This window comes from Callospermophilus lateralis, chromosome 13 (genome assembly GCF_048772815.1).
Source record: "Callospermophilus lateralis isolate mCalLat2 chromosome 13, mCalLat2.hap1, whole genome shotgun sequence".
Taxonomy (NCBI): Eukaryota; Metazoa; Chordata; class Mammalia; order Rodentia; family Sciuridae; genus Callospermophilus; species Callospermophilus lateralis.
In genome coordinates, this window is record NC_135317.1 from 57348610 (window position 1) to 57373678 (window position 25069).

The following is a 25069-nucleotide window of genomic DNA, read 5'->3' on the forward strand; positions in this document are numbered from 1 at the left end:
GCCAGGCGAGTGCGCTACTGCTTGAGCCACATCCCCAGCCAACAATAATTTCTTAACTATGCTTCCAATACACTAAAGCATTTATTATGCCCTGTAGTTTGTTACACTTCACTAACAAGCAAAGTTCAAGTTTTCAATTAACAGCTGAATTACCAAGTCCAAACCTTAAAATACAACATTATACTTAAACAAAATTAATAAATTCTGACAAACATTTTCCTCTTAAAAAAACATATATTTTTATAGTGATCTGATTATCAGGCACTCTTCCACACTTCCACTATGTTAACTGGTTACTAAAATATTTAAAATTAAATAAGTTATACTCAATGTACGTGTAGTATGTCAAAATACACTCTACTGTCATGTATATATCTAAAAGCCAAATTTAAAAATAAATATTTAAAATTTTGTTCATATTTCTAGTTCCATAAATACAGCCTAAGAATACTATACAACCCATGTGTATTCAATTAATCTATATATAGACTGAACACACACACAAATATATTTACTTAGTATTATTTATTTATTTATGGGAGGTGGTACTAATGGATTAAACCAAGGGCCTTGCACATAGAAGGCAAGCACTCTACCAACGAATAAATCCCCAACACTTTTAAATTTTATTTTAAGACAGGGTCTCCCTAACTTGCCCAGACTGGCCTCAAACTTGCTATTCTCTACAAACATTAATCTCCCAAGTAGCTAGGCATGTGACTCTGGGCTCAGTTCATATCAATTAGTGTTGGTACAGAGAATAACTTAAACTGCATGTCTTCCAAAGTCCATCTGGTCATTCATCGTGAAATATAATAAATGATCAAAACATGTGACGTACATTCTAGCTTAAAATTTTCTTTCATTGATAGCACAATCAAGTATCTCTAAAAACTAGTACAAAATTTTTCATTTTTTTAAACTCATTTTTTTTCCCTGTGCTGAGAACTGAACACTAGTACTCTACCACCAAGCCACACTTCCAGTTAAATTACTAGTACTTTTAACATGATTTTTCCATTAGCTCAACATGATAGACTTTGAATATTCACAAACTTGAAAAAAACCAAGATTTTCAAAAAGATGATAAGGGTATGTGTTGGTGGGGGACAGGGGAGATGCATTGTGACCTACCATTTAGCTTCTGCATATCCATGAATATTTTAAATAAAAAGTGAGGAAGTACAAGAATTTCTGAAGTTAACTAGCATATTATTCTCCTTACTCCATCATCAACATAATTCGTAAATTAAACTTAAAAGTAATATATATAGTTCTAAAACTTGCAATTTTGCGGCACATTAGCATGTTACCACACTCTATTGCAAAAATTATTTTTCAACAGGGCGCTGTGATGTGCACCTGTAGTCCCAGGTTGAAGTGGGAGGATCGTTTGAGCTGAAATGTTTGAGTCCAGCCTAGGCAACCCAACAAAATTCTGTCTCGAGAACTTTGATGAAAGTCACCCTACATGTCATTAGTAAGTACAAATTTCAAAAAAAAAAAAAAAAAAATCAATGGATCCCGTTATGGCAAATGCTGTTGTTTAGAATTCTCTGCTATCAAGTTTGGTGCATCTTTTAGCCTACTGGAATTGAGTCCTTTACAAACTGCCAACTCAGGATCAACAACTGCATTATCTAATCTGTGATTGCTTATTCTACCCACCCACCCCCCCCCCCGCCATAAAATGCTAGATCTTCTGTGAAATCTTTACATTTTTAAGAATTTACAGCTTTACTATGATCAAACATTATTGAACTTAAAACTAATTGTCCTAAATCAAGACTTTTACTTACAGAGCCTGTCAAATTCCTCTTTAGTGAAAACCACTTTATTCCATGTCCATTCAAGAACAAAGCGCAAATTAGCAGCAGAATTTGGTTGTTCTTGTTTATACACATGAAAGGAAAAAAAAAAAGGAATTACAAACAGAAAACTAGTAACAGTTAGCAGAGAAATATGGCAAGTAATACCCTAACCAAGTTTAAAAAGTAAACACTGACATTAGTGTAGATAATTTGATAATTTATCCTGCTTAGTGCATCAATAGGGAACAAACTATTTTATCTATTAATGTTCTAAAAATGTAAAGCCTGAATCTAATGAGGAAAGATTAATAAACACCAACTGAAAGGCAATCTATAAAATAGGTCTATATATTTTTGTTAAAGTCAAATTTCTTTTATAAAAAATATTTTTAATTGGAGATGGACACAATACCTGTATTTCTTTATTTTTATGTGGTACTAAAGGTTAAACCCAGTGCTTCATATGTGCTAGGCAAGTGCTCTACCACTGAGCTATAATCCCAGCCCTCTAAGGGAAATTAAAGACATGAAAAACTGGGTATGTAGCTCACTGGTAGAGCACTTGCCTAGCTGGCACAAGGCCATAAATTCAATCTCCAGCACCATGGAGAAACAAAAAGACGGCTCAATGTCAATGTTCTTGATGTTTTATAATCACAACGTGCATTTCTATGTGTCTTTGTTTTTAGAAGGAAATTTATACTAAAAAATGAATTAATAAGCATGATTTCAACCCTTATTTCAAATGGTTCAAAACAAAAGATAATGTGTGTGTGTGTGTGTGTGTGTGTGTGTAGAAAGTGGTAGTTAGCCAGATGAATTATGAGTTAAGAAAAAGTGCATCCCAAAAGATGACAGGTTGAATGATTCCACTTAAATTGTTTCAATGACAATATTTTACTAGAAAATAGATTAGTGGTTGCCACAGGTTAGGGATGGGCAAATAGAGGGATGGAAGCATAAAGCATCTGGCTATGATACTGTACTAGAGGTTTGCCAGACTGCATCAACGGGGGGAGAAAAATGGAAAAAGGTACTCAAATTATGCCTTACAACTGCATAATAATCAACAAATATCTCACAACTTAAAAAGAAAAAGTAAACTGATAGTTGATTTTAAATTACAAATGTTTTAATGGTTAAAAATCAGATATTACCTTCAGTTATCCAACTTCTGATACAACCAATCAAAAGTCCCAGGGAACTTGTTTGAATTGCTGCTGACAATATACCTTCTAACTGTTCTTCCTAAATCATGAAAGAAAAGAAGGGAGAGGAAACTTAAAATATGAGAAACACTGAAAAATTATTATGATCCACTAGGATAGCTATAATCACAAAGCCAGAAAATAACAAGCACTGGTAAAGAGGTGGAAAAATTGGAATCCTCATGCACTGCTAGTGAAAATGAAAAATGCCAACAGTCTGGCAGTTCTTCAATATGTTAAACGATCCATGATTTCCATATAAAAACTTCAGGTGAAAGTTCACAACAGCATTATCCCATAAAAGCCGAAAGTAGGAAAAAACCCAAATGCCCATCAGTTGAGGATTAAACAATATGTACAATACTGTAATGGTCATAAAATAAGATTAAGTACTAATATTAACTGTAACACTGATGAACCTTCTTTCATTTCGATAAACGAAAGAAGCCAGTCAAAAAGACTACAAATCTTTTACATGAAATATCTAGAATAGTAAATCCATAAAGATAGGAAAGTAGATTAGAGGTTCCCCAGGGTCAAGTGGAAAAGAGGAGATGAAAAGGAAAGAAGTGACTATTAATGGGTAATGTGGATTTTTTTTTTAAAGAGATAATAAAAATTTTCTAAAATCAAATGTGGCGATGGCTGTATAACTCTAAAGGCTGAATTATGCACTTTAAATAGCTAAACTGCATAGTACATATCTCAATAAAGCTGTTATTAAAAATGCAGGGTTCTAAGCCTGATTATGGTTTCAAAGCCAGTCTCAGCAATAGCGAGGCACTAAACAACTTAGCAAGACCCTGTCTCAAAATAAAAAATAAAAATGGTCTTGGGATACAGCTCAGGCTTAAGAGGCCCTGGGTTCTATCCTTGATACAAAAAATAGAAATTTCACAGAAAACAATAAATGTTTTTATTTATTTATTTTTAAAAAATATTTTTAGTTAGATGGACATAATACTTTTTGTTTATTTAGTTTTGTGTCGTGCTAGGGTTTCCCTCACACATGCTAGGCAAGAGCTCTATTCACTTAGCCAATAACCCCAGCCCCAAAACATTTTTATTTTTTAACATGGCTGAATAACATGTAATTTTTTTCTCATTTTTCTTTACAGAAACTTAAATTGCTTTAAATTTAATAATGTATAATTACAAAACAAAAGATGCAGTATTAAGTTCTCTAAAGTAAAAAAGTCACATGGAGCTCTAGAGTGCTCAAGTCCTTAAGGGTAACAAATGGTTTCCAACAACAGTTCCCAATCTGGAGCATTTTATAGAGAAAGCTATAGCCATTTTTTAATACTTTCGAGACAAGGTCTCACAAAGTTGCCTAGGTCACTAAGTTGCCTAGGCTGATCTCAAACTTGTGATGCTCCTGCTTCAACCCCTTGAGTATCTGGGATTACAGTGGCATGTGCCGAGCTGCAGTCAGTTTTGATTCTTGCCCAAAGAATTCTATGAACAGGACCACTAGTGCAACAATCTCCTAAAGCTTTCTGGTGAACATAATTAGAACTACATGAAGCCATTTTGAGAAATTCTTACTTGTGATTAAAAGAATATGATAAGACTCATTATTTCCTCTTTCCATATCATTTTAACCAGACCTGATCTTACGGAATTAATAAAAAAGGACGTCATCATGGGATAAGAAAGCTCAACAAAATTTCTGAAAAGCAATAATGAAGGTAACTGACCTGGTATTATGCAGTAAACTCTGAACTAAAGCCCCAGAGAGGCTGTTAGAATCATATTAGGGCTACATACTTGAAGAAACCAGGTACAGAGGAAAACAGAGGGAAATGGTGGTCACAAATGGACTGAAAACAGAATATAGATAGTCTAACCATTCTATTATTCTGAAGTCAAGTCTGATGGATCCTTTTACACATGAACAAACAACCTAAGTATATCAAACATTTGAAGCTATTCACCAACATCAAGATTCAAATAACAAAAATAATTTTAAAAAGTTCTGAAAAAGTAAATAATATAGGGAACTTAATAAAATTTGAACTGGGTATGGTGGTGCACACCCAAAATCACAGCGGCTTCGGAGGCCAAGAAAGGAGGATAGCAAGTTCAAAGCCAGCCTCAGCAACTTAGTGAGGTCATAATGATGTCTCAACATCAAAAAAAAAAAAAAAAAAAAAAAAAAAGGACTGGGGATGTGGGTCAGTGGTTAAGCACCCCAGAGTTCAATCCCAGGTACCAAGAAAATAATTGAACATAGAAGAAATTTCATCCATAAAACAAGTACAGAATCCTATGGAAAGGGGATGACCCAAAAAAAAGCTCACAGAAATTTTTAATGGAAGGCTAATTTTTAAAAAATCAGTGAAAGGAAGACAATATAAAGAATTCTCCCAGAAGGTAGAACCAGAGGCAAGAGACACACAGTTAGAAAGTAAAAGTTAAATCATTAGAAAATCAACTTGGAAAAGCCAACTTTGTCTAAGAGAATTCCATAATTTTTTTTTTTTAAATCAAAATGGAAACAAAAACAATTAATGTGTGACAGACTGGGCAAGTTAAAAAAAAAAAAAAAAGGCCACTTGGGACCCTTGGGATAAACAAAACAAACAAACAAAATAAAGCCAACGGAGACCACTACATGAATATATAGTACTGCTTAAATTAGTACAAGCTGGGTGCAGTGGCACATGCCTATAATCCCAGCAGCTCGGGAGGCTGAGACAGGAGGATAGTGAGTTCAAAGCAAAAGCAAGGTGCTAAGCAACTCACTGAGACCCTATCCCTAAATAAAATACAAAATAAGGCTTGGGGTGTGACTCAATGGTTGAATGCCCATGAGTTCAATCCTTGGTATGCCCCCACCCAAAAAATTAGTACAATAACCTAAAAGTAGAGAAAAGAGAGAAATCTGAAGTTAATGATTTGAATGTTTCTCTTTATTTCCATAAATATATTTAGTATTAAATTTCAACTGTAAACATTAAACCAATCATAAACAATATTTACATTTCATCTGATATTTAAAAGGTTCATTTTCTAGCATTTCATTAGGTTACATATCTGAAATTATTTAAATATTGAAACATGATTTGGTGAAAGTTATTTTTTAAAATATTTTTTAGTTGTAGATGGACACAATATCTTTATTTATTTTTTATATATGGTGCTAAGGATTTAACCCAGGACCCCACAAGTACTAGGCAAGTGCTCTACTGCTGAGCCACACATAACCCCAGCCACAAGAAAGAGTTATTAAAATATTTGTTTCTTTCTCCAAGGAAAAATGAGTGGAGAATTTATTTTTTTCTAATCATTTTACAAGAAAATAATGAGTTAAGACAAATGAATTATTACTGACACTGGGTAAAGTTGCTTATTGTCAAGATGCCTCCTGACTACTGAAGTACACAGCTAAACGAACCTGGTGCTAAATTTTGTCCTATTTGGTCTTGGGAGTAGAACTTTCCAAAGAAAAAATCCAAGACCACAGTTACTGATTGTACATAGCAGCCATCATACTACTTTTATCAGCTTTTAAAAATTTTATCTAATAGAACTGTATTGTAATAGAAAGCAAATAAAGATGTAATCATAGAAAGAAATGATATAGTTAAAAATCATCTCACTTGACTTAGATTGGAGGGCTGAGTATCAACAAGTCTTGGTGACAGAAGGCCAGCTATAAGACACCGATTATAACCATCAGGAATGACTTCATTAAGGGACTGTCCTGATTTCTTTAAAAAAGTCAAAGTCTGTAATAGATATTAAGACATCAATCAACATGCAAATCAATATGTAATGCGATCATTAAATTTAAGAATTAATAAAATTACTCTATTTAATAAACCCAAGTAAAGCTAAAAAATACCTAATGGAAATTATAAAAAAAAATAGATTGCAGAAAAAAGGAAATGGATTCTTTAACTCAACAATGCCTATTTGTTGCATTGTGCATAGTAGGCAAGCCCTCTACCAACTGACCTACATCCTCAGCCCAGCTCACATAATTTTTTTAAACATTTACTTTTTTAGTTATAGGTGGACACAATATCTTTATTTTATTTTTATGTGGTGCTGAGGATCAAACCCGGTGCCTCCTGCATGGCAGGCGAGTGCTCTACCACTGAGCCACAACCCCAGCCGCCTAGTTTACATATTTTCATGAAAGGTAACCCTCTTAATCTTCTCTAAAGCTAACAGATTTGGTAACAGATCTCAACAAACTTGATACACATACAAAAGCTTATTCCTCTGTGTCTTCAAATGAATGAGATCTAATATGAAGTATAAATATTGCATTTATTCGCATATGGATGATTATTAATTAAAATGTCTTACATCATGTTTCTTTGGAAAAGTATTTTTCTAAACATTATTTAAATAAATATGCTGTCTTCATTTGTTTTCCCATGTCAGCACTGTGTCACTGTGCTACTTTTTTTACTCATCTAGCTCCTTTCTCAAAAGAACCAATAGGAATGATTTTTTTAAAGGATGTGACAAGACACTCTTCTATTCATTCTTTTCATACACACAAAGCTACTAAAAGCATCCCAATGCCTTCCTCTAGAAGGTTGTCATTAGTAATCCAGGGTATTTGAATGCTAACCTCAGAAACCTAATAGAAACTACCATTTCAGATGAAGTAACAGTTTATATAGTTAAACACTAAAGTTTAAAACCATGAATCCCCTGTATTCTAAGATATGATCTCAAGCTAATTAAGAAAGTCTATGTTGCTAAGTTTCTACTTACCTCCTTCTGAAAGCCAGTACAAGTTAGGTGAACAACTCCTGAATTTAATAAACAAGTGGCATCTTAAAAAAAAAAAAAGATTAAAAAGAAAACATACTTAACAATTAAATCATCATATAGAATGAATTTTTTAAGTAAACTTTTCCAGGAGTTTCCATCCTGAGAATAACAATAACAAACTTTATCACTATAATATAATTCATCTTTTCTAGCAAATTAAAATAGTAATAATTTTGTTATAAACATGTATTAAATTTCTTATGTACTTTGATGGAATTAATCCCCTAAATCACCCATGTTAAAAATGAGATATGAATAGAGGATAGTCTATGTATAAAATATACTTACGTACATCTGCATACTTTTCCATGTTACTTATCTCAAAGGTGAAATTAAGAAAATACATACCAAAATTAAAAGTACTTGGGTTAAAATACTGCTCAGGAGGTGGGTATGAAGGAGAAATTCCTCGAGTTAAACTTCTCTCATGTACTAATATATCCAAAATGTTGTGTGGAAAAGTCCTATTTACAACAGAATCCAATGACCACAATGCAAAATAAGAGCAATTATGTAGATATTCTCCAGATCTAAAAGAAAATTTAAAAACTATTAAATTATTGAAAAGCTACACACACAAATTCCCAAGAGAAAAAAGGAAAAGAGAAAATAATCTTACCTTAATGAATCTGGCATTTGTGCATGATACCAACGATTTATGTCAAAAAGTCCCAAATATATAGAAGGCCTTTCCTGTCCATATATATTCACTTGCCAGGTAAAAACTGAAACACTAGTGTCAGGAGATAGAGCTGAAAGGAAAAAGAGATATTCTATCTCTAAAAATAATCTCCAAGTAAAATCACCTCATTAAAATTATGGCAAGATTTTCCATAAATTAAGGTTTAATTTACATTCCATTAGATTTGTGAAAATGTATTTCTATCATCTATGTGTAAGTAGAGATCTGTTCATTTATATCTTGACTGTTTCTCTTTTTCAGGGAATTAAAAAAGTTCTCATCATTAAAGTTCCATCCCAACTTCTTTTCAGTTAACCTTTTAGCAACTTTAAGATACTGGAAGTACAAAGTAGAAAATTATTTCAATGACCATTCTCCCATAGCTAGTACTAGAGAAGTTAATTTGCTACCTAAAATTGGTGCTCTTTGGGCATCAAAGATTCACTCTTTAGAGGAATGTTGGCTGAGAGCAACTGATGTAGCTAAATAATAAAGGGAAAAAAGACAAGTACCTAGACAGTGGCTATGCAATGACAACAGAGAAAAGGGCACCAAAAGGAGGAAAGTAAAGATCTGAGACAATAAAAAGAGAAAGTGCCTGGTAAATTCTGTTTGGAGCATATATAATTGAATAGGAAAGTTAGATCACAAAAACAGATATGAGAATTAGGATAGAGAGCATCTCTGGGATGAACAAGCTCACTATGAGAAAGACTCACTAAACACCACATACAACAAGGTCCCTAAGTATTCCCAGAACTGGGTATGTGTATAATATCTTATTTAATCTTTACAACCATACTTTTACAAAAGTATAACTAATAGGTAAACAGGGCTTACAAACTGATAGGGATGGACTATAAATCAATGCTGAAATTAAAAAAAAATATATATGCAACTTTACTCTGTAAGGATGTTCTGAGCCATATACAGAATCAAAAAATATACAAAGGCAATTAGTTAGAGACAACACTAAGACCAGAGATAATCTTTGATTTGAGAGTCAGACTAAAATATAAGAGTCCCCTCTTTAGCCTTATCTATTCAATTTTTCAGTTCTATACAGCAATTTGGAGGCAAGAAAATACCTACATACAGCCCTGAATAAATTCCATAATCAGTATTCTAAATTTTTTAAGTATAATGTGTTGAAACTAATACATATCGTAAATCTTATGTCAAGATTAATCTTAAATTGAGACTTCACATGCTATAATTAGAGTATTTTTAGTAACCTTCGCTCATGCTTTCTTCCCTGTCTCCATGAGATCGAAATTTCTCTATACTCTGGCACCCCAACAATTTGGTATTACTAGTATGTCCTCTCAAAGGAAATATTCCACCTGCCAGGTCCAGTGTATATCGTTCTTCACAGTACTCTAACCCCTGTAACATAAAAGATACACAAATTTTAATAAGATTCTAAAGCAAAGGTCTTTGTAAAATTAAACACAATACAACAAAACCCAAAACCTAAGACTGAAGAGAGCAAGTCAATGAAAAAGAATTTATAATTTTATATACTACAAGACACAAATTAAAAAATAGATTTAAAGACTCAAAAATGATAATTAACAAATCTTTTAAAGTGGTACCAATATAGGAAACTCCACGTTCTATCAGTCAGAATATAACTATCAGAAGTATACATGCCCTCTCTCCAGCACCACACATGCACTATATTCACATACATCCAGGCCAGCAAATCCATTTGTTTTCTCACTAAAATTCTTGCTCTAGAATAACTCTTAAAAATTTTTTTGCTCATTAATTCTTCTAATAATCTGGTAAAAGGCCTGAGATTTTCCATAGAAAAATATGTGTAACATTAAAATGCCACATATAATTCAGGTAGTAGTACATCAACTCCCTAAAAGCCATCTACAAACCCCTTGAGAAAGTTAGGAAAGCCTGTTCTAAAGGATAGGTAAAATACATATATAAGCAGCACCCCAAAGTTTTCTCAGGAAAATTCAGCCAGAAAAACAGGTAGTAATCTGAGACTCTAAATGTGTATACTCAATTATAAATGTCACTCACAATTTAGTGCTTGATGTTAGAGTAACAAAGACAAAATTATTTTTCCTGAGTACTAATTAGGCCTCAAATTTAAGTCTAGCCCAGTTTCCTCATTTTTAGAGAAAAATAATAGAGTGCTACCTTCATAAAAAAGGATAATAATTTAGAGATCTCAAGGTCATTAATAATACTTTCTCACTATATTATAAATACAGTAACTTGAATACAAGAATAATTTTCAATGTCTTAAAACAAAGGCGCTTAAATTGGGGAAATAAAGAACAAAATGGTAATGTTCTAATTTTCATTTACCTCATATAAGGTTTGTCCTGAGGCCAAACATTTTCTGTCACCAAAAGCCAGCTGAAGCAGATGCAAACTCAAAACATCCCCTTCACTAAAAGAACAGAAATTAATGCAGGAGGTAAACTAAAGATCCCTGGTACCAAACAAATATTTTGTTAAAATACTACCATCTCCATGTATTTTTTTTTTTTTTTTTTTTGGTCTACAACAGTGAGTCCATGGGACAAAACTGTCACTGTAAACAGTAATCTATTTTTACTTTATATTCATTCCACTTACTAGGCTGATGTTGTCTGTACACTTTAGGGAATATGTATATTGCAGCTACTATATTCATTCCCAAGTGTTCCTCCTTAACAGCTATGTTTTAGTTAAAGACATATGACTCCTAGCACCTCTAAATACTGGAGAGTGATATTTAACACAAAAACCCAAACTGACCATAGTTCAAGTATCTGGGAAGAGAAATTACTAAAAACAGGAAGTTAATCAAGATCATAGCAGTTACACTCCAAAATTGTTTTATTATCAAAGAAAGAACTAAACCCCCCCCCCAAAATAAAGAAACAACAATATTTGTACTGTTCTAATACTGGAAATAAATAAGCTTAACCTATTAGAAATTAACCTGAAAGACTTCTACTAGCTAACCATGAAACAAAATTAATCGTAGGCATTTACCCTAAAAGGCAAGAAGAAGGATAAGAGAACAGAGGGTAAATAGAAAACAAGAGCGTTATCAAAACAGTATGGGGAAAAGGAAGGCCAGAAAAACCATCCAAGATAATTACCTACTTATGTATATTGGCTTACTGTTTGGAATAACATTTGATCAATTAAACACAATTTGTTTTTACTGCTATTCACAATTATCCCAACAATTAACATTTAAAATAATTTCAACTACCATTTCACTAATGGAAAGAATTTTGTTTTCACTAAAGATAATGTTTTATTTTTGACAAATATTTTTAAAAACCATAATCATCACACTAACCTATCTTGTGTAGACTGAACAGCCCACAAGTAACAGCAATTACGAGGATCATTCTCAGGTTCTTGAAAAGTAATAGCATACACAGGAATTCTTCCACCTTCTAACTGTGTATAATACCTAAAATAGACAAAAGGTTAGTACATTACTTATTTAAGTTGTAGTTTTTAGAAAAGTAAAGTTCCTCGTGTAAAAACTTGGGCTAAAACAATCACTGTTTATGAGATCTCCAAAATTAAGTAATTTGGGAGGCATGACCATGTTGCCTTTAAAAATACACGTGGCACAAGACACAACATTATGGCCACCCAATCAAGGTCACAGACAACATATCTGTAATCATAGCAATTTGGGAGGCTGAGGCAGGACAATCTCAAGTTCTACACTAGTTTGGGCAACTTAATAAGACCTTATCTCAAAATAAAAAATAAAGGTTAGGAATGTAGCTCAGTGGTTGAGTGCCCTAGGTTCAATTCCTAGTATTGTCCCCATCCCACCCCCAAACAAGCTTAATAAGCCAAAATGATATGTCAAAGTCAGGTTTTCCAGGTAGGGTTTTGGAAGCAATTTCAAAACAAAACAAATCCCAAGTTGCTGTGATTACAGACTTGCACCACGACACCCAGCTTAACAAAGATTTTTAAAAATCTATAATGCCAATCTGCAACCTCCCTTAATATAATTATAGCAATTTTGCAGGGCGCCATGGCATAGGCCTGAAATCCCAGCAACTCAGGAGACTGAGGAAGGAGGATCATGAGTTCAAAGCCAGCCTCATCAACAGCGAGGTATTAAGCATCTCAGACCCTGAATCTAAATAAAATGCAAAATAGGGCTGGGGATATGGCTCAGTAGTTAAGTGCACCTGAGGTTCAATCCCCGGTACCAAAAGAAATATATATTTTATATATATAAATATATCACACACACACACAAGCAATTTTAATTCCACAGATATAAAAGTTTAAAATAAATTATATTCTGGGGATATTTTTGATGCCATATAAAATTTTAAGTGACAGATTTTATAACTTTGATTTTGGGTGGGGAGGGCACAACTGGGAATTCAACCAGGGCCTCACACAAGCTAGGCAAGTGCTCAACCAAGTGTGCTATATAACCTGAGTCCTTGGAAATGCACTTCTGAAAAATTCATAATACACAAATACATGGTTTATCCATGTAGCCAACCTTTCTAGCAAACAAAACACCAGTCACTGTACTACTTTTTAAATACTGCAAAAAAACAACCTCAAGTCAAGTGTTAAAACCATTCTCTACCTAACTATAATTTAAGGCAATGGAAATTTATTCATTATTACTCATTCACATCTCTCACACTTGTCTTCAAATAATAGTTGAGTACAAAACATACTCAAAAAGAAACTACCAATAGTCATAAGGAAAAAAGTTATACTTACTCTCTTTTCATACTCTTCATATTCCAAAGTGCAAGATAGCCGTCAGAAAAACCTACAGCAAGATGATTTGTCCTGTTAATATAACTCAGAGTAGAAACAGCTGTTCCTGAGGGGCTTACTAACTGGAAACAGAGATGACGTCCTTCTCTCATCACACTCTCTCTGATATGTGGTACTTCAGTTGGGACACCAGTTATAACTTCAAGGTCTAAAACCAAAAATAAAAACAATTAAGATTAAGCCAGGTACAGTGGTATCTCTTATCTGTAATCCTGGTGACCCAGGAGGATGAGGCAGGAGGATCACAAGCTCGAGGCCAACCTGGGTTAAGCTCCCCTGAGCACAATCACCCATACCAAAAAATAAAAAAGAAGAAAAAGAAACTGAAAAGCACAAAAGCAAATGAGTCATCCAGCATCAACTCAATTAATTAAATGGAGTCAATTAATAAAAAAGATGACAAATTATGCTGAACTAGAAAATAACTACCTTTATCTATTTAAATGCTGTAATTTTAAAATACATTTAATTGTGTAATTTAAAAAATTTAATATATCTAAACTACTTTCAATTTCCTTGCCAATCATAAATAAAGCTGATTCTTGATTTAAATTTTAGAACTACACCTTCAATACTTTTCCTTGAAGGATTCCTATGTAGGATGAGCCCAGTTCATCTGCTGTCAGAAATCTAAAGAAGCTACTTAAGACTGAAAAACCTACAGCAGATGATTTGTCCTGTTAACATAACTGTTCCTGAGGGTAATATAAACCCTAGCATAAATCCAGATAACATAAAGGGGCTCTCATGAGCCAAGATAGTACATCCAAGCAATGAAAACAAACGAAACACTAAGTACCTTATATCTCATGAGCTCATGATACTCCCCCCCGCAAAAAAAAAGAAAAAGAAAAGGGGGGGGGGGTGAAGAGGAAATCTACGCTGTCCACCTATAAAAGATCTTAATGAACTATCAGAAGTAACTGGAGACCAACTTCTTATTCTGAAAATTAATATTTAATCAGTAAATATTTATCCTGCCTTTTCTGTACTTTCAGGGTAGCTTAAAGGCACTAGTTAATGAGAAAATTCCTCTTCAGATTACAGCAAAATTAAAGAATCATCAATTTGCAAAACATAGACATAATTTTGCAGCTGCTAATCAAATGACAATTTCAATTAAAGAAACTATTTAAACTAGGGTTTTTCAACCCTGGCACTATAGACATTTAGGGCCAGATAATTTTTTGCTGTAGAAGGCTGTCCGGTGTCTATTGGATATAAAGTAGCATCTGTGGTCTCTTAACTATAGTAGCTAGAAGCACCATCACATTCTAGTAGTAATAACCAAAAAAGGTTTCCTGACAAAACATCTTCTAGAGGACAAAATTCACCCCTGGTTGAAAACTACTAATTTAAAGATTAAAAGGAAGGATCATATTGTCAATTTTTGTCCACCGTGACTAGAATACACCTAGGCATCATATACCTCCCAATATAATGCAATATGAAGCACCTCCAAAGTAGTCTGACCAGAATCTTAAATGTTGATCTTCAATAAAAGCAAATTTACATTTGCAAAAAATACAAAATATGTGGCTGAGGTTGTATCTCAACAGTAGAGTATTCCCTTACATGTGCAAGGCACTGGGTTTGAGTCTCAGCAAAGGTATTGTGTCCAACTACAACTAAATATATACATATATATTTTGAAAAATACAAAATATAAATAATGCAACATGAAACCACATAATTCCAAAATGAGGGGGCATTCTACAAATAATTAACTTCCTCATTAAGTCAATGATATTAAAAAGTAAACAAAAACAGCATATAAAGAGGATTTCTGGGGGCTGGGGATGTGACTCAAGCGATAGCGCGCTCGTCTGGCATGCGTGTGGTCCCGGTTCAATCCTCAGCACCACATATAATGTTGTGTCCACCGAAAACTAAAATATTAAAATTCTCAAAAAAAAAATTAAGCTTAGTTAAATGTAAAACTGAGGAGAGTATTAAAAAAAAAAAAAGAGGATTTCTGTGCATTCAAAGAAACTTGTTCAATGTAATTAATGTATGAACCTTGTTAAATCCAGGTTCAAACAACCCAAATATAAAAAGATGCTTTAGATAATCATAGCAAAATGATTATAGATTGAAAATAGTATATACCAAAGAATTTTATGAGTGGCAGTGGAGCTGGGGATCAAATCAGGGTCTTTGTACATGCTAGAATGGCACTCTCTACTGAGCTACATCCCCAGGGCCCCTAAAGAATTACTGTTATTAGGAATGGTAGTAGCAATTTAGTTGTATATCAAAGTACCCATATTTGCTATAAAATTAACACAGAGGGGCTGGGGTTGTGGCTCAGCAGTAGAGCGCTCGTCTCGCACACACAGGACCCTGGGTTGGATCCTTAGCACCATGTAAAAAATAAATGAGTGAAATAAAGGTATTGTGAATAAATATTTTTTAAAAAAATAACAGAGGGAAGAGAAAATGAAAGAAAATAAACACAGTAAAATTTGAAAATTAGTTGAGCTGGGCATGGTGTGCATGCCTGTAATCCCAGAGACTAGGGAGGCTGAGGCAGGAAGATTGCAAGTTTGAGGTCAACCATAGCAACTTAGCAAGACCTTAAGCAATTCAAGTGACACCCTGTCTCAAAATAATAAAAAGGCTCAGTTGCAAAGTATCCTGGATTCAATTCCAGTATCCCCCCACCAAAAAAAATTAGTTGAATTTGGATGATCCTCACATGGGAATTCTTGTATTCAATCGACTTGAAGATGTCTATAATGCTTAATGAAAAACAAAAAAAATTCTGGCCAATCTATTGATAACTGTTTGCAGGAGCAGATTCCATTCTTGTTCTTTGTTACAAAGGAGGAAAAAAAGCCAAAGCACATTGTACTTAAACAGTTTCCTTTCAATCTCTTCTGCTTCTGCTATTGCTTTTTAAAGCATACCAATCAAATTTTGCTAAAATAAATAGTTCATACAATATAGTATTATACTTATTCAAAAGAATACGGCAGACCCTAAATGTATTAATATGGAAAATGTATAAGAAATATTGAGTTGGGCAATATTGTAGTATATATATTGGGAACTCCACTTTCTATGTTAGTATATTTCAGTGACGTCTAAGTCTAAATGGCTATGTTAAAAAAATAATAATACTCGCTTCCTAATTCTCATTAAGAAAAGTTTTGGTCAGAATCCAGATAATTTCATTATAAAATTACGAGGTATACCTGAAAACTGACTTCTAAAATTAGAGATGTCCTAATGCTTTGAGCCTATAATGATAACATCTATAAAACACATCAATCTTAATTATTTGATTAATTTCCTATAAAGACTAGTCAAACCATTTCTAATATTCTAAAAATTTGGTTTTAGTTACTATTGTTTTTGCTTATCAATTCCTTTCATTAAAATTTCATTCAGGGGCTAGGTTTGTGGCTTAGTGGTAGAGCACTTGCCTCACACGTATGGGGCACTGGGTTCAATCCTCAGCACCACATATATAAAATAAATAAAGGTATTGTGTCCATGTACAACTAAAAAAAAAAAAAAAAAAAAAAATTAAACTTAAAAAAAAAAAAAAAAAAAAACCCAGAAGACAAAAATCCTGTTTTTAAAAAAGAAAATTAAAAAAAATTACATTCAGGATTTTATTATAATCAGTTGGGTCTCTACACATACAGAAGTTTAAGGTAGAGCATAAGTGCATGTATAGCCATCATTTCTGCCATATCAAAATTTTTTCAAGGTACTACTTTTCAGACTTAAATTCTGTCCAGAAGATTTCCATTTGCAGTTTTAATAATTTTTATTATATCCTGACAACTTTCACAAGTCATGTTTATATAAATTAGGTTAAAATGACCACAGTTTTAAAATAGAAATAGATACAAAAAAAAAAAACTTTAAAAATTAAAGATTCTCAGGCTGGAGGTTTAGCTCAGTGGTAGAGCTTAGCAGATTCAAGACCCTGGGCTAAAACTCCAGCACTGCAAAAACATTTTTAAAAATAAAAATAAAGGACCTCAAAGTCAGATCAAATGGTTCTCAGGAAAGCTTACAGAATACACACTGTTTACTTTTAGGTGAGTTCTTGCTCATTACCAATACCAATCAAGTAAGAATCTCATACTTTAAAAAAACCAAAGGTACTTAAAAAAAGAGTAGATTTATAAATATAAACCTTTAAAGAAGAAAAATGGTCCCTCCTCACTTTCACTGAATTTGAATAGCATTAGTTCTATTTTAAAATGTTATTTTGTGAGAAAACTTTAAATTAATCTGTTATTTCCTATAAAATTTTTTGTTTATATCTTGGCCTTCCCAAAGAAACAAACAATATGCCAAAAACATACTGTCAGATCCCACCTGGCTAGATAACTTTATACTAGCTAATAAGGATAAAGATTTTATATCTTTATTAGCCCTTCTTCTGGCATTTAACAGATCTTACTCAAGTACATATATGAAAGCAAATTAGTGCCCACCTTTTTCAAGGTCTACTTTTATGATATGAAAACAGAATAGGGCAACTCACACGAGAAGTTCTACAGTGCCTAGATGCACACAATAAAAATAAGACAGACATATAGATAATTTCTTTCCTTCCTCCTCCTGCCTTCCCTCCCCTTCCTTCATTCCTTTGGTACTGAGGATTAAACCCAGGGATACTCTACCACTGAGCTGTATCCCCAATTCATATTTTTTATTTTGAGACAGGGTCTCACTAAATTGCCAAGGCTGCCTTTGAACTTGTCATCTTCCTTCCTCAACCTTCTGAGTTACTGGGATTACAGTTGGGCCCCATTAAGTCAGGATTATTTAAGCACTTTCTATATAAAAAATTTGGGGGCATTTTAAATAACCAATCTATTGCATCAGAACATTCAGGTACTCCTAGTTTCAAGTAAAGAATGATTAATTACCTGATGCCTCTACTTCACTTTGACTACCCGACATGTCATCCAAACAAAGGTCAATAAGAAGAATGTGTCCAACATCAGTTACCACTGCTGCCACACCAAAAAGCCATCGCAAACTTGGATGTAAATGTTGAGTGCTTGCACTGGCTCCACCATGATTAATTATAGGTTCAATAGCTGTTACCTAGAAAGCAGAATATATGATTGGCTTTTCTTCTACAAGGTTAAGAAAACACAACCAACAGCACAACAAACAAAATTTGAAGTTAAAGCAGATTACTGATTTACTACAGTAATTATCAAATAGAAAATCATAAATCTGCAAGTGATACTTGTGAATCTAAGTAATAACAAAAACCTTCAGATATATTAAGAATTGCACCAGGTTTGAAAATATTAAAATCATGAAGCTGAATAACTGATGTTTACAAAGAGCTTGTTATGTGCCAGACACTGCATTAACTGGCTCATTTAAAGTTCACAATAATCCTCTGATACTGAACTATATGTAATTATCTATTTAAAGATGAAGTAACTGCAGTGCATTTAGCCAACTTATAAAACATTTTAGCCAAGTTATATAAGCCATAAAAATCATTAAGTATAAAACTCAAATTGTTCTCAGGTCAGTGGAGTGGTATACATCTGTAATCCCAGCGACTTGGGAGGTTGAGGCAAGATGATCCAAAGTTCAAAGCCAGCTCTGCAACTTAGTGAGGCCCTGAGCAACTTAGCAAGACTCTTGTCTCAAAATAAAAAATTAAAAATAAAAAATAAAAAAAAAAGGAGTGGAGATGTGGCTTAGTACTTAAGTGCCCCTGGGTTCAATCCCCAGAAACAGAAAAAAATAATAACAAATCATTCCAGAAAAGTTTACTGTCTAGTCCTTTTTTTTTTTAAATATTACCCTTATTTTACTAATTTACATACAGTGCTGAGAATCAAACCCAGTGCCTCATACATGCTAGGGAAGTGCTCTACTACTGAGCCACAACTCCAGCCCTACTGCCTACTCTTATCAAACAGGCAATTTTTTTATTTGGGGGGGTGGGTAACCAGGAATTGAATTCAGAGGCTCTTGACCACCAAGCCACATCCCCAGCCTTATTGTGCATTTTTTTAGAGACAGGGTCTCACTGAATTGCTTAGGGCATTGGTAAGTTGCTGAGGCTGGCTTTGAACTTGTGGTCCTCCTGCCTCAGCCTCCCAAACCGCTAGGATTATAGATATGTGCCACAATACCTGGATTAAAAACCCAATTTTAAGTCCTGTTTAGACTACAGAGGGACAACCTTCTCTAAATGGGTTATATTCTAATAGACCTCACACAAAGCTTTGGCAATGACTAGATCAATTATTTAAGAAACTTATCCTTAGCTACTTTATGGAGTCATATTTTTCCCCTTCATCTCATAAGTCAAATTTCAAATATTTGTACTGAATTGCCCATCTGCTCGCTACATTGCTCAGACTGGCCTCAAACTCATGGACTCAAGCAATCCCAGTACCTGGGAACACAGCCATCTGCCACCACAGCCAGCTTATATTTTATTTTAAATTCACAAAACTAATTAGGTATGATATATGATGATTAAGTGGTTATTTCTACTCTACTACTGATGAATGTCCCAGAGAAAGGAAATTCAGTATCAGTAGCTTATGTGTTAATTTCAAAGTATTTTTCAGGCTATAATTTATTTTTACAGATAAAAGCCTGGGTGTCTCTATCATTAGTACACAAAACATTACAAAGTGTTTCTAATTGTAAAAGCTGTATTCTCACGAATTTTCTAATTATGTAATGTTATCTATAAATATTGAAATAACTTGTTTCCATCATACCAGTAAAACAGAGTGCATTCCTCATACAAATACTGTATGATTATCAGTGTTACCTTATTTTAGAAGAGGCAATTAAAAACATTCAGAAGATATTATACCCTAACCAAACTTCCTTTGACTAATATCTATCATTAACCCACATCTTTTCTTTCTCTTGGAGTCCCTCCTTCTTATGATATCAAGCATCTACTCAAATGAGCAACCAGCAACTTATTATTGTTGAACTTATTAACTCTTGTTCCTTCTCAATTACTGTCATCTGAATGGTCAATGAGTCCTATCCATTTTAATTCCGAATATATTTTGAATCTGTACCTTCATTCTATAATTCTATCATTTCCTTGGTTCAGTTCATCATTATTGACCTGAACTACAACAGTGTCCCTTTTTTTTTTCTCATAATTCCATTCCTGACCCAATCCAAGGACCTTTTTTACATGAGAATTCTGCTTAAAACATAAAAATATATCATCAGACATTGTAAGGCCTCTAATTATGAACCAGACCATTCAAAATCTGAATCTTCCAAACCATTCCACTCTTCTACGATTTTATATTTGTATATGTGTTTGTGTATTTATAAGTATATTCTTTCATCAGGTATATATAGAAAAGTAACAATAAACCTGCTGAACAAACAACCCAACATTTAAAGTACTTCTATAGGTTCCACTGGGTAAGCTTGTAGATGTATGGAAGGCATAAATATATTAGAATTAATAAATGGTGATTATAAATAACACTATTATTTAGCTATAATATTAAAATTTTAATTTTATATTTCCCATATTGCTCCAAGGTTACACTCTCACTTTAAAGAGAAAAAAAAAATTAAGAATCTAACATTAGATATATTGAGGGCCCTTATAGAACACAACTGGAGATAAAAACAAGACACAAGTGATATTTTTCACATAAACAAGTATTAGAATACTATCATTCATAACTATTTTTACTTCAGAATTTTCTAATTCTGAAAAATAGAAAGTTATATTTAAATATTAAGTTCCTTTGATGGTAAGAGCATCTTGAACTCTTTTATTTTGTAATTTTTATTGAAGAATAACACATTTACATAAAAGTACACTGATAAGTGTACAGTAGCAATGAATTCTCTCAAAGTAAACACATTCCTGTAAACAACTTTTGAAAACAGACTATCCAGGTATCTGAAACAGTACCTACCCTTCCAGGAAGAACAACTGCTTTAACCACTCTTGATACACCAAGGTCATAAAGACAAAGAACACTTCCTTCTGCTTCTTCCAATCCTATTAACAATCCACTTCTCTTTTGCCAAAAGAATTCTTTAACTGCAAGGACTACAGGAGGCTGTTGATTTACTCCACTGAATCTATATGCAGACAACCGCTCTCCTGTTACAGAGTTTACTACCTCAAGTTGTGGACCACAAGCCAAGCAAGCAAGTCCATTTTTCCCTAAGGGGGAACAAAAAGCAAAAATATTTCTTATTTTAATATTGTGTGCATACAACAAAACTCAACAGCAGTTAGCTCTTTTACATATAAATATATAATACACAGCTCATTACACAAACCTTTATAAATCATCTCCAAATTAAAACTTAAGCATTTATAAAACAGAAAGGTCCTCAAAAACAGTAAAATAATTGAACGCACAATGCACTCACATAAACTGAGAAACAATATGGTAGAAAAGAAAGAACAAAACTTGTGAAACATAAAATAAGCATTTTTGCATTTATTCCTCATCAAAGCTCACTACGGAGATAAGGCAACTAAAGTTTAATGTAGTTTAACTTGTACAAAGTCAGTTAATTTTAAGGTAAAACAGTTCTAAAGGAGATCAAGTCTAACTCTAAAACTTGTGTTTTAAGTACTACATTACAACTTAAAAATTTTAAACTTGGAGTTACAGTGGTTATAAAATATAACAATTCTATTCCTGAAGAGATGATAATATCCGGGTTGGTGGCAATGGACAGAGAAAAATGGATTGACTGGAGATAGACATCATCTCAGATAATTAGTTTGTTGACTAACTAGATATGGAGAGAACCAAGAATGGACCCTGAATGTTCCTTTGAACAACTAAATGAATGGTGATAACTTTACACTAAATTTGAGATGCATCCTGATAGGCAGCTACACATACATTTTATATAGTAGTACAAATTTTAGTTTAAGAAAATAGCATGGTATAGAGATGACCCAGAATGCCAGGGTTCAAAGTTCTTTTCTGCCATTTGGTATCTGATCAAGTTACTTCACCTATGTAATTCTCAGCTACAAAGAAAAATGGTTAAATAGAACAGATTTCTATCCTACCTTTATAAATAAAGTTGCTTTTGTTCTTTGGGTTTTTTGGTACTGGAGATTGACCCAAGGGGGACTTTACCACTGAGCTATAAAACCCTAACCTTTTTTATATTTTGAAACAATGTCTTTCTAAACTGTTGAGGCTGGCCTTGAATTTAGAATCCTCCATACTTTGGTATGATTCTCTCCTGTATTACACAATCTGAAACCTACATACTAAGATCTTATTCATATTAGCAGAATTAGGAAATAAATCTTTCTAAAAATTTTTTATCAACAAGGGATTACAAACAGATTTTTTCCACTCCTAAGACTGTTTAGGTTCTAATCTTCAAACTCATCACCAATAAAACTTTTACTGATTATTATATTATTTCTACTTTAAAAATACAGATATTTGATAACAGAAGCTACACACACACACATACACGGTTTAAGGAAAAATTAACCCTAATCCGCCAATCACAGATTCACTGCTTATGTGTCCTGAAATATACAGTTGTTGAATATGGAGTTATAGTCATTATAATAATTTAAGCTGGGCGTGGAGGTGCACAACTATAATCCCAGCAACTTGAGAGGCTAAGAAGATTCCATGTTCAAGGACAGTCTCAGCAATTTAACAAGCCCTAAAAAAAACTCAGTAAAACCTTGTCTCAAAATAAAAAATAAATAAATTAAAAAGTCTGGGGTATGGCTCAGTGGGGTTAAGCATCCCTGGGTTCAATTCTTGGTACCAAAACAAAACAACAAGAGACTTTACTGTATGTCCTTTTTAAAAATCCTTCATTAAGAAAACTACAATATTTATTTATCTGACAGGTCAATCAAATGAGTAAACTTTCAGCAACATTATTTTACCTGCAGCAAACTTTCCACGAAGCACAGATTCTAATATTATTTCATCTTCTCCAAGAGCTTGAATAGTCACCTCTGGGAACTGCAGGAGACCACTAGTCACTTTAGCTGTTAAGTCTCGCATACTTCCACTGTAAATATTTTTAAAACATAACATTATTATGATACATTTATACTATTGTATAATATACTTAATTACTTCCAGGCAGGAATATAACAAGTAAGCAAGCCACCACACAAAGTGAACAAGGTACAACTAAAACCTGATTGCAAAATATGTAATATTTGTACCTATGAGGTGTTCTCTCCTAAAAAATATTTCCCAAATGGCCTTAAAAAAACAAAAACGTATTAAGCCACATATCCAAAGGATATATATTATTTCCTAGATTCTTTGAAAATTGGCTCAATGTAAATTATCTTATTTTCTAACCTAGTTTCAAAGAATATACATACACACACACACACAAGAAAACGGGATCTTTTTAAATTATCTCTTTAGTAAAAAGAGAGAAACTCCCTGAAAAATGTCCAAACCCACAGAAATATTAGAAATTGAATTTGGTATGTCTTTTATTAGGTAGAAAAAAAGAGTATCTAAAATTATCTTTTGTTTCCAATATATGAGACTAGATTTCCTTCCTAGCTGTTTTTTTTTTTAAAAAAAAGCTAATCAAAATATAAAAGTATCTTTTTCCTCACTCCTATTAAATTCCACAGGGCTACATATCATCTTATGTAAAACAAACACTTATTGAATGGGATAGAGTCATAAAACTGTCTACTTTGACTTTGGTTCTTAGTTTACATAGAAAAATAAATTGTTTTCAAAAAATTTTTGACCAGACTCTAACCTATGTTATCCAAAAATCCTCATATGAAAAATTTATTATTAAGTAATAAGTCTCAGGTTGGTAGAAGAACTCTAAGCAACTCACAGAAGAAAACAAATATCCTTTGAAATCTTAAGAAATTCTCAAAGATGAAGGTCCAGAGCCAGGCACAGTGGTACATGCCTATAATCCCAGAGACTCAAGAGGGTGAGATGAGAATCATCAAGTTCAAGAAAAATAGTTTTATTTCATTTATCTACAACTAAAATTTAAAAAAGAAAAAAGTCACAGTGCATACAGAGAGAATGTGGAATTCCCATAACACTTGAACATTTTGCAAGACAAGACCCAGAGCAATTTAGTGAGACCCTATCTCAAAAAAATATATAAATAAATAAATAACAGAATTGGGATGTGCCTCAGTGGGAAAACACTTCTAGGTCCAGTCTTCATCAAAAAAAAAAAAAAAATCTAATCTAGTTGCTCAATAAATACACTGTCTACAGACAAAAAATAATTATATTTGGACACATACTAAGCAAAAATTTCTACAAAATATTTTGTATACAGGGTCTCTTCTCAAATACTTAGGGCCTGGCTAAATTGCTAAGTCTGGACTAGAACCACAATCCTTCTGCCTCAGCCTCCTGAACAGCTGAGAATATGGGTGAGTCAACACTGTCAAACTGAATACACAATGCTTGATTTCTTATGGTCTGTGTCCCCCAAGTAGCTATGTAATCTTTTAAAATTTGTACAAAATACTCATGTTGAGCCAGGGGCAGGCAGATGTCTGTAATCCCAGCTACTCCAGAGGCTGAAACCTCCCAGAGGAGAATAAAAAGTCCCAGGCCTGGCTCAGCACCTTAGGGAGGGCCTAAACAAGTGAGACCTTGTTTCAGAAATAATAAAGGGGCAAGGGATGTAGCTAGGTGTAAAGGCCACCTGGGTTCAACCTCAATACCAAATAATAAAAAGAGTAATAAAATATTGTTGTCTAGAGAACTAGTAACACTTCAGTACATTATTGAAAATTTGATATCAAA

At 33.3% G+C, this 25069-nt stretch overlaps 1 protein-coding gene across 3 annotated transcripts in view; it reads right to left on the bottom strand.

Moving 5' to 3' along the window:
• The window catches only part of Ahctf1 (AT-hook containing transcription factor 1), a 70557-nt gene that overhangs the window by 36524 nt on the left and 8964 nt on the right, over positions 1–25069 (bottom strand). For 2 of the 3 annotated variants that reach the window (XM_076832481.1, XM_076832480.1), the window contains exons 2-14: positions 23194–23321; positions 21218–21471; positions 18194–18374; positions 13239–13446; positions 11821–11937; positions 10830–10914; positions 9734–9884; positions 8436–8568; positions 8165–8346; positions 7757–7818; positions 6625–6753; positions 2969–3059; positions 1800–1889 (exon numbers count right to left, since the gene is read on the bottom strand). In XM_076832481.1, coding sequence (XP_076688596.1) covers positions 1800–1889; positions 2969–3059; positions 6625–6753; positions 7757–7818; positions 8165–8346; positions 8436–8568; positions 9734–9884; positions 10830–10914; positions 11821–11937; positions 13239–13446; positions 18194–18374; positions 21218–21471; positions 23194–23314 — 1804 coding nt within the window. In that variant the 5' untranslated portion in view covers positions 23315–23321. The remainder of the gene's footprint in view (positions 1–1799; positions 1890–2968; positions 3060–6624; positions 6754–7756; positions 7819–8164; positions 8347–8435; positions 8569–9733; positions 9885–10829; positions 10915–11820; positions 11938–13238; positions 13447–18193; positions 18375–21217; positions 21472–23193; positions 23322–25069) is intronic. The other variant, XM_076832482.1, reaches the window with a different exon arrangement.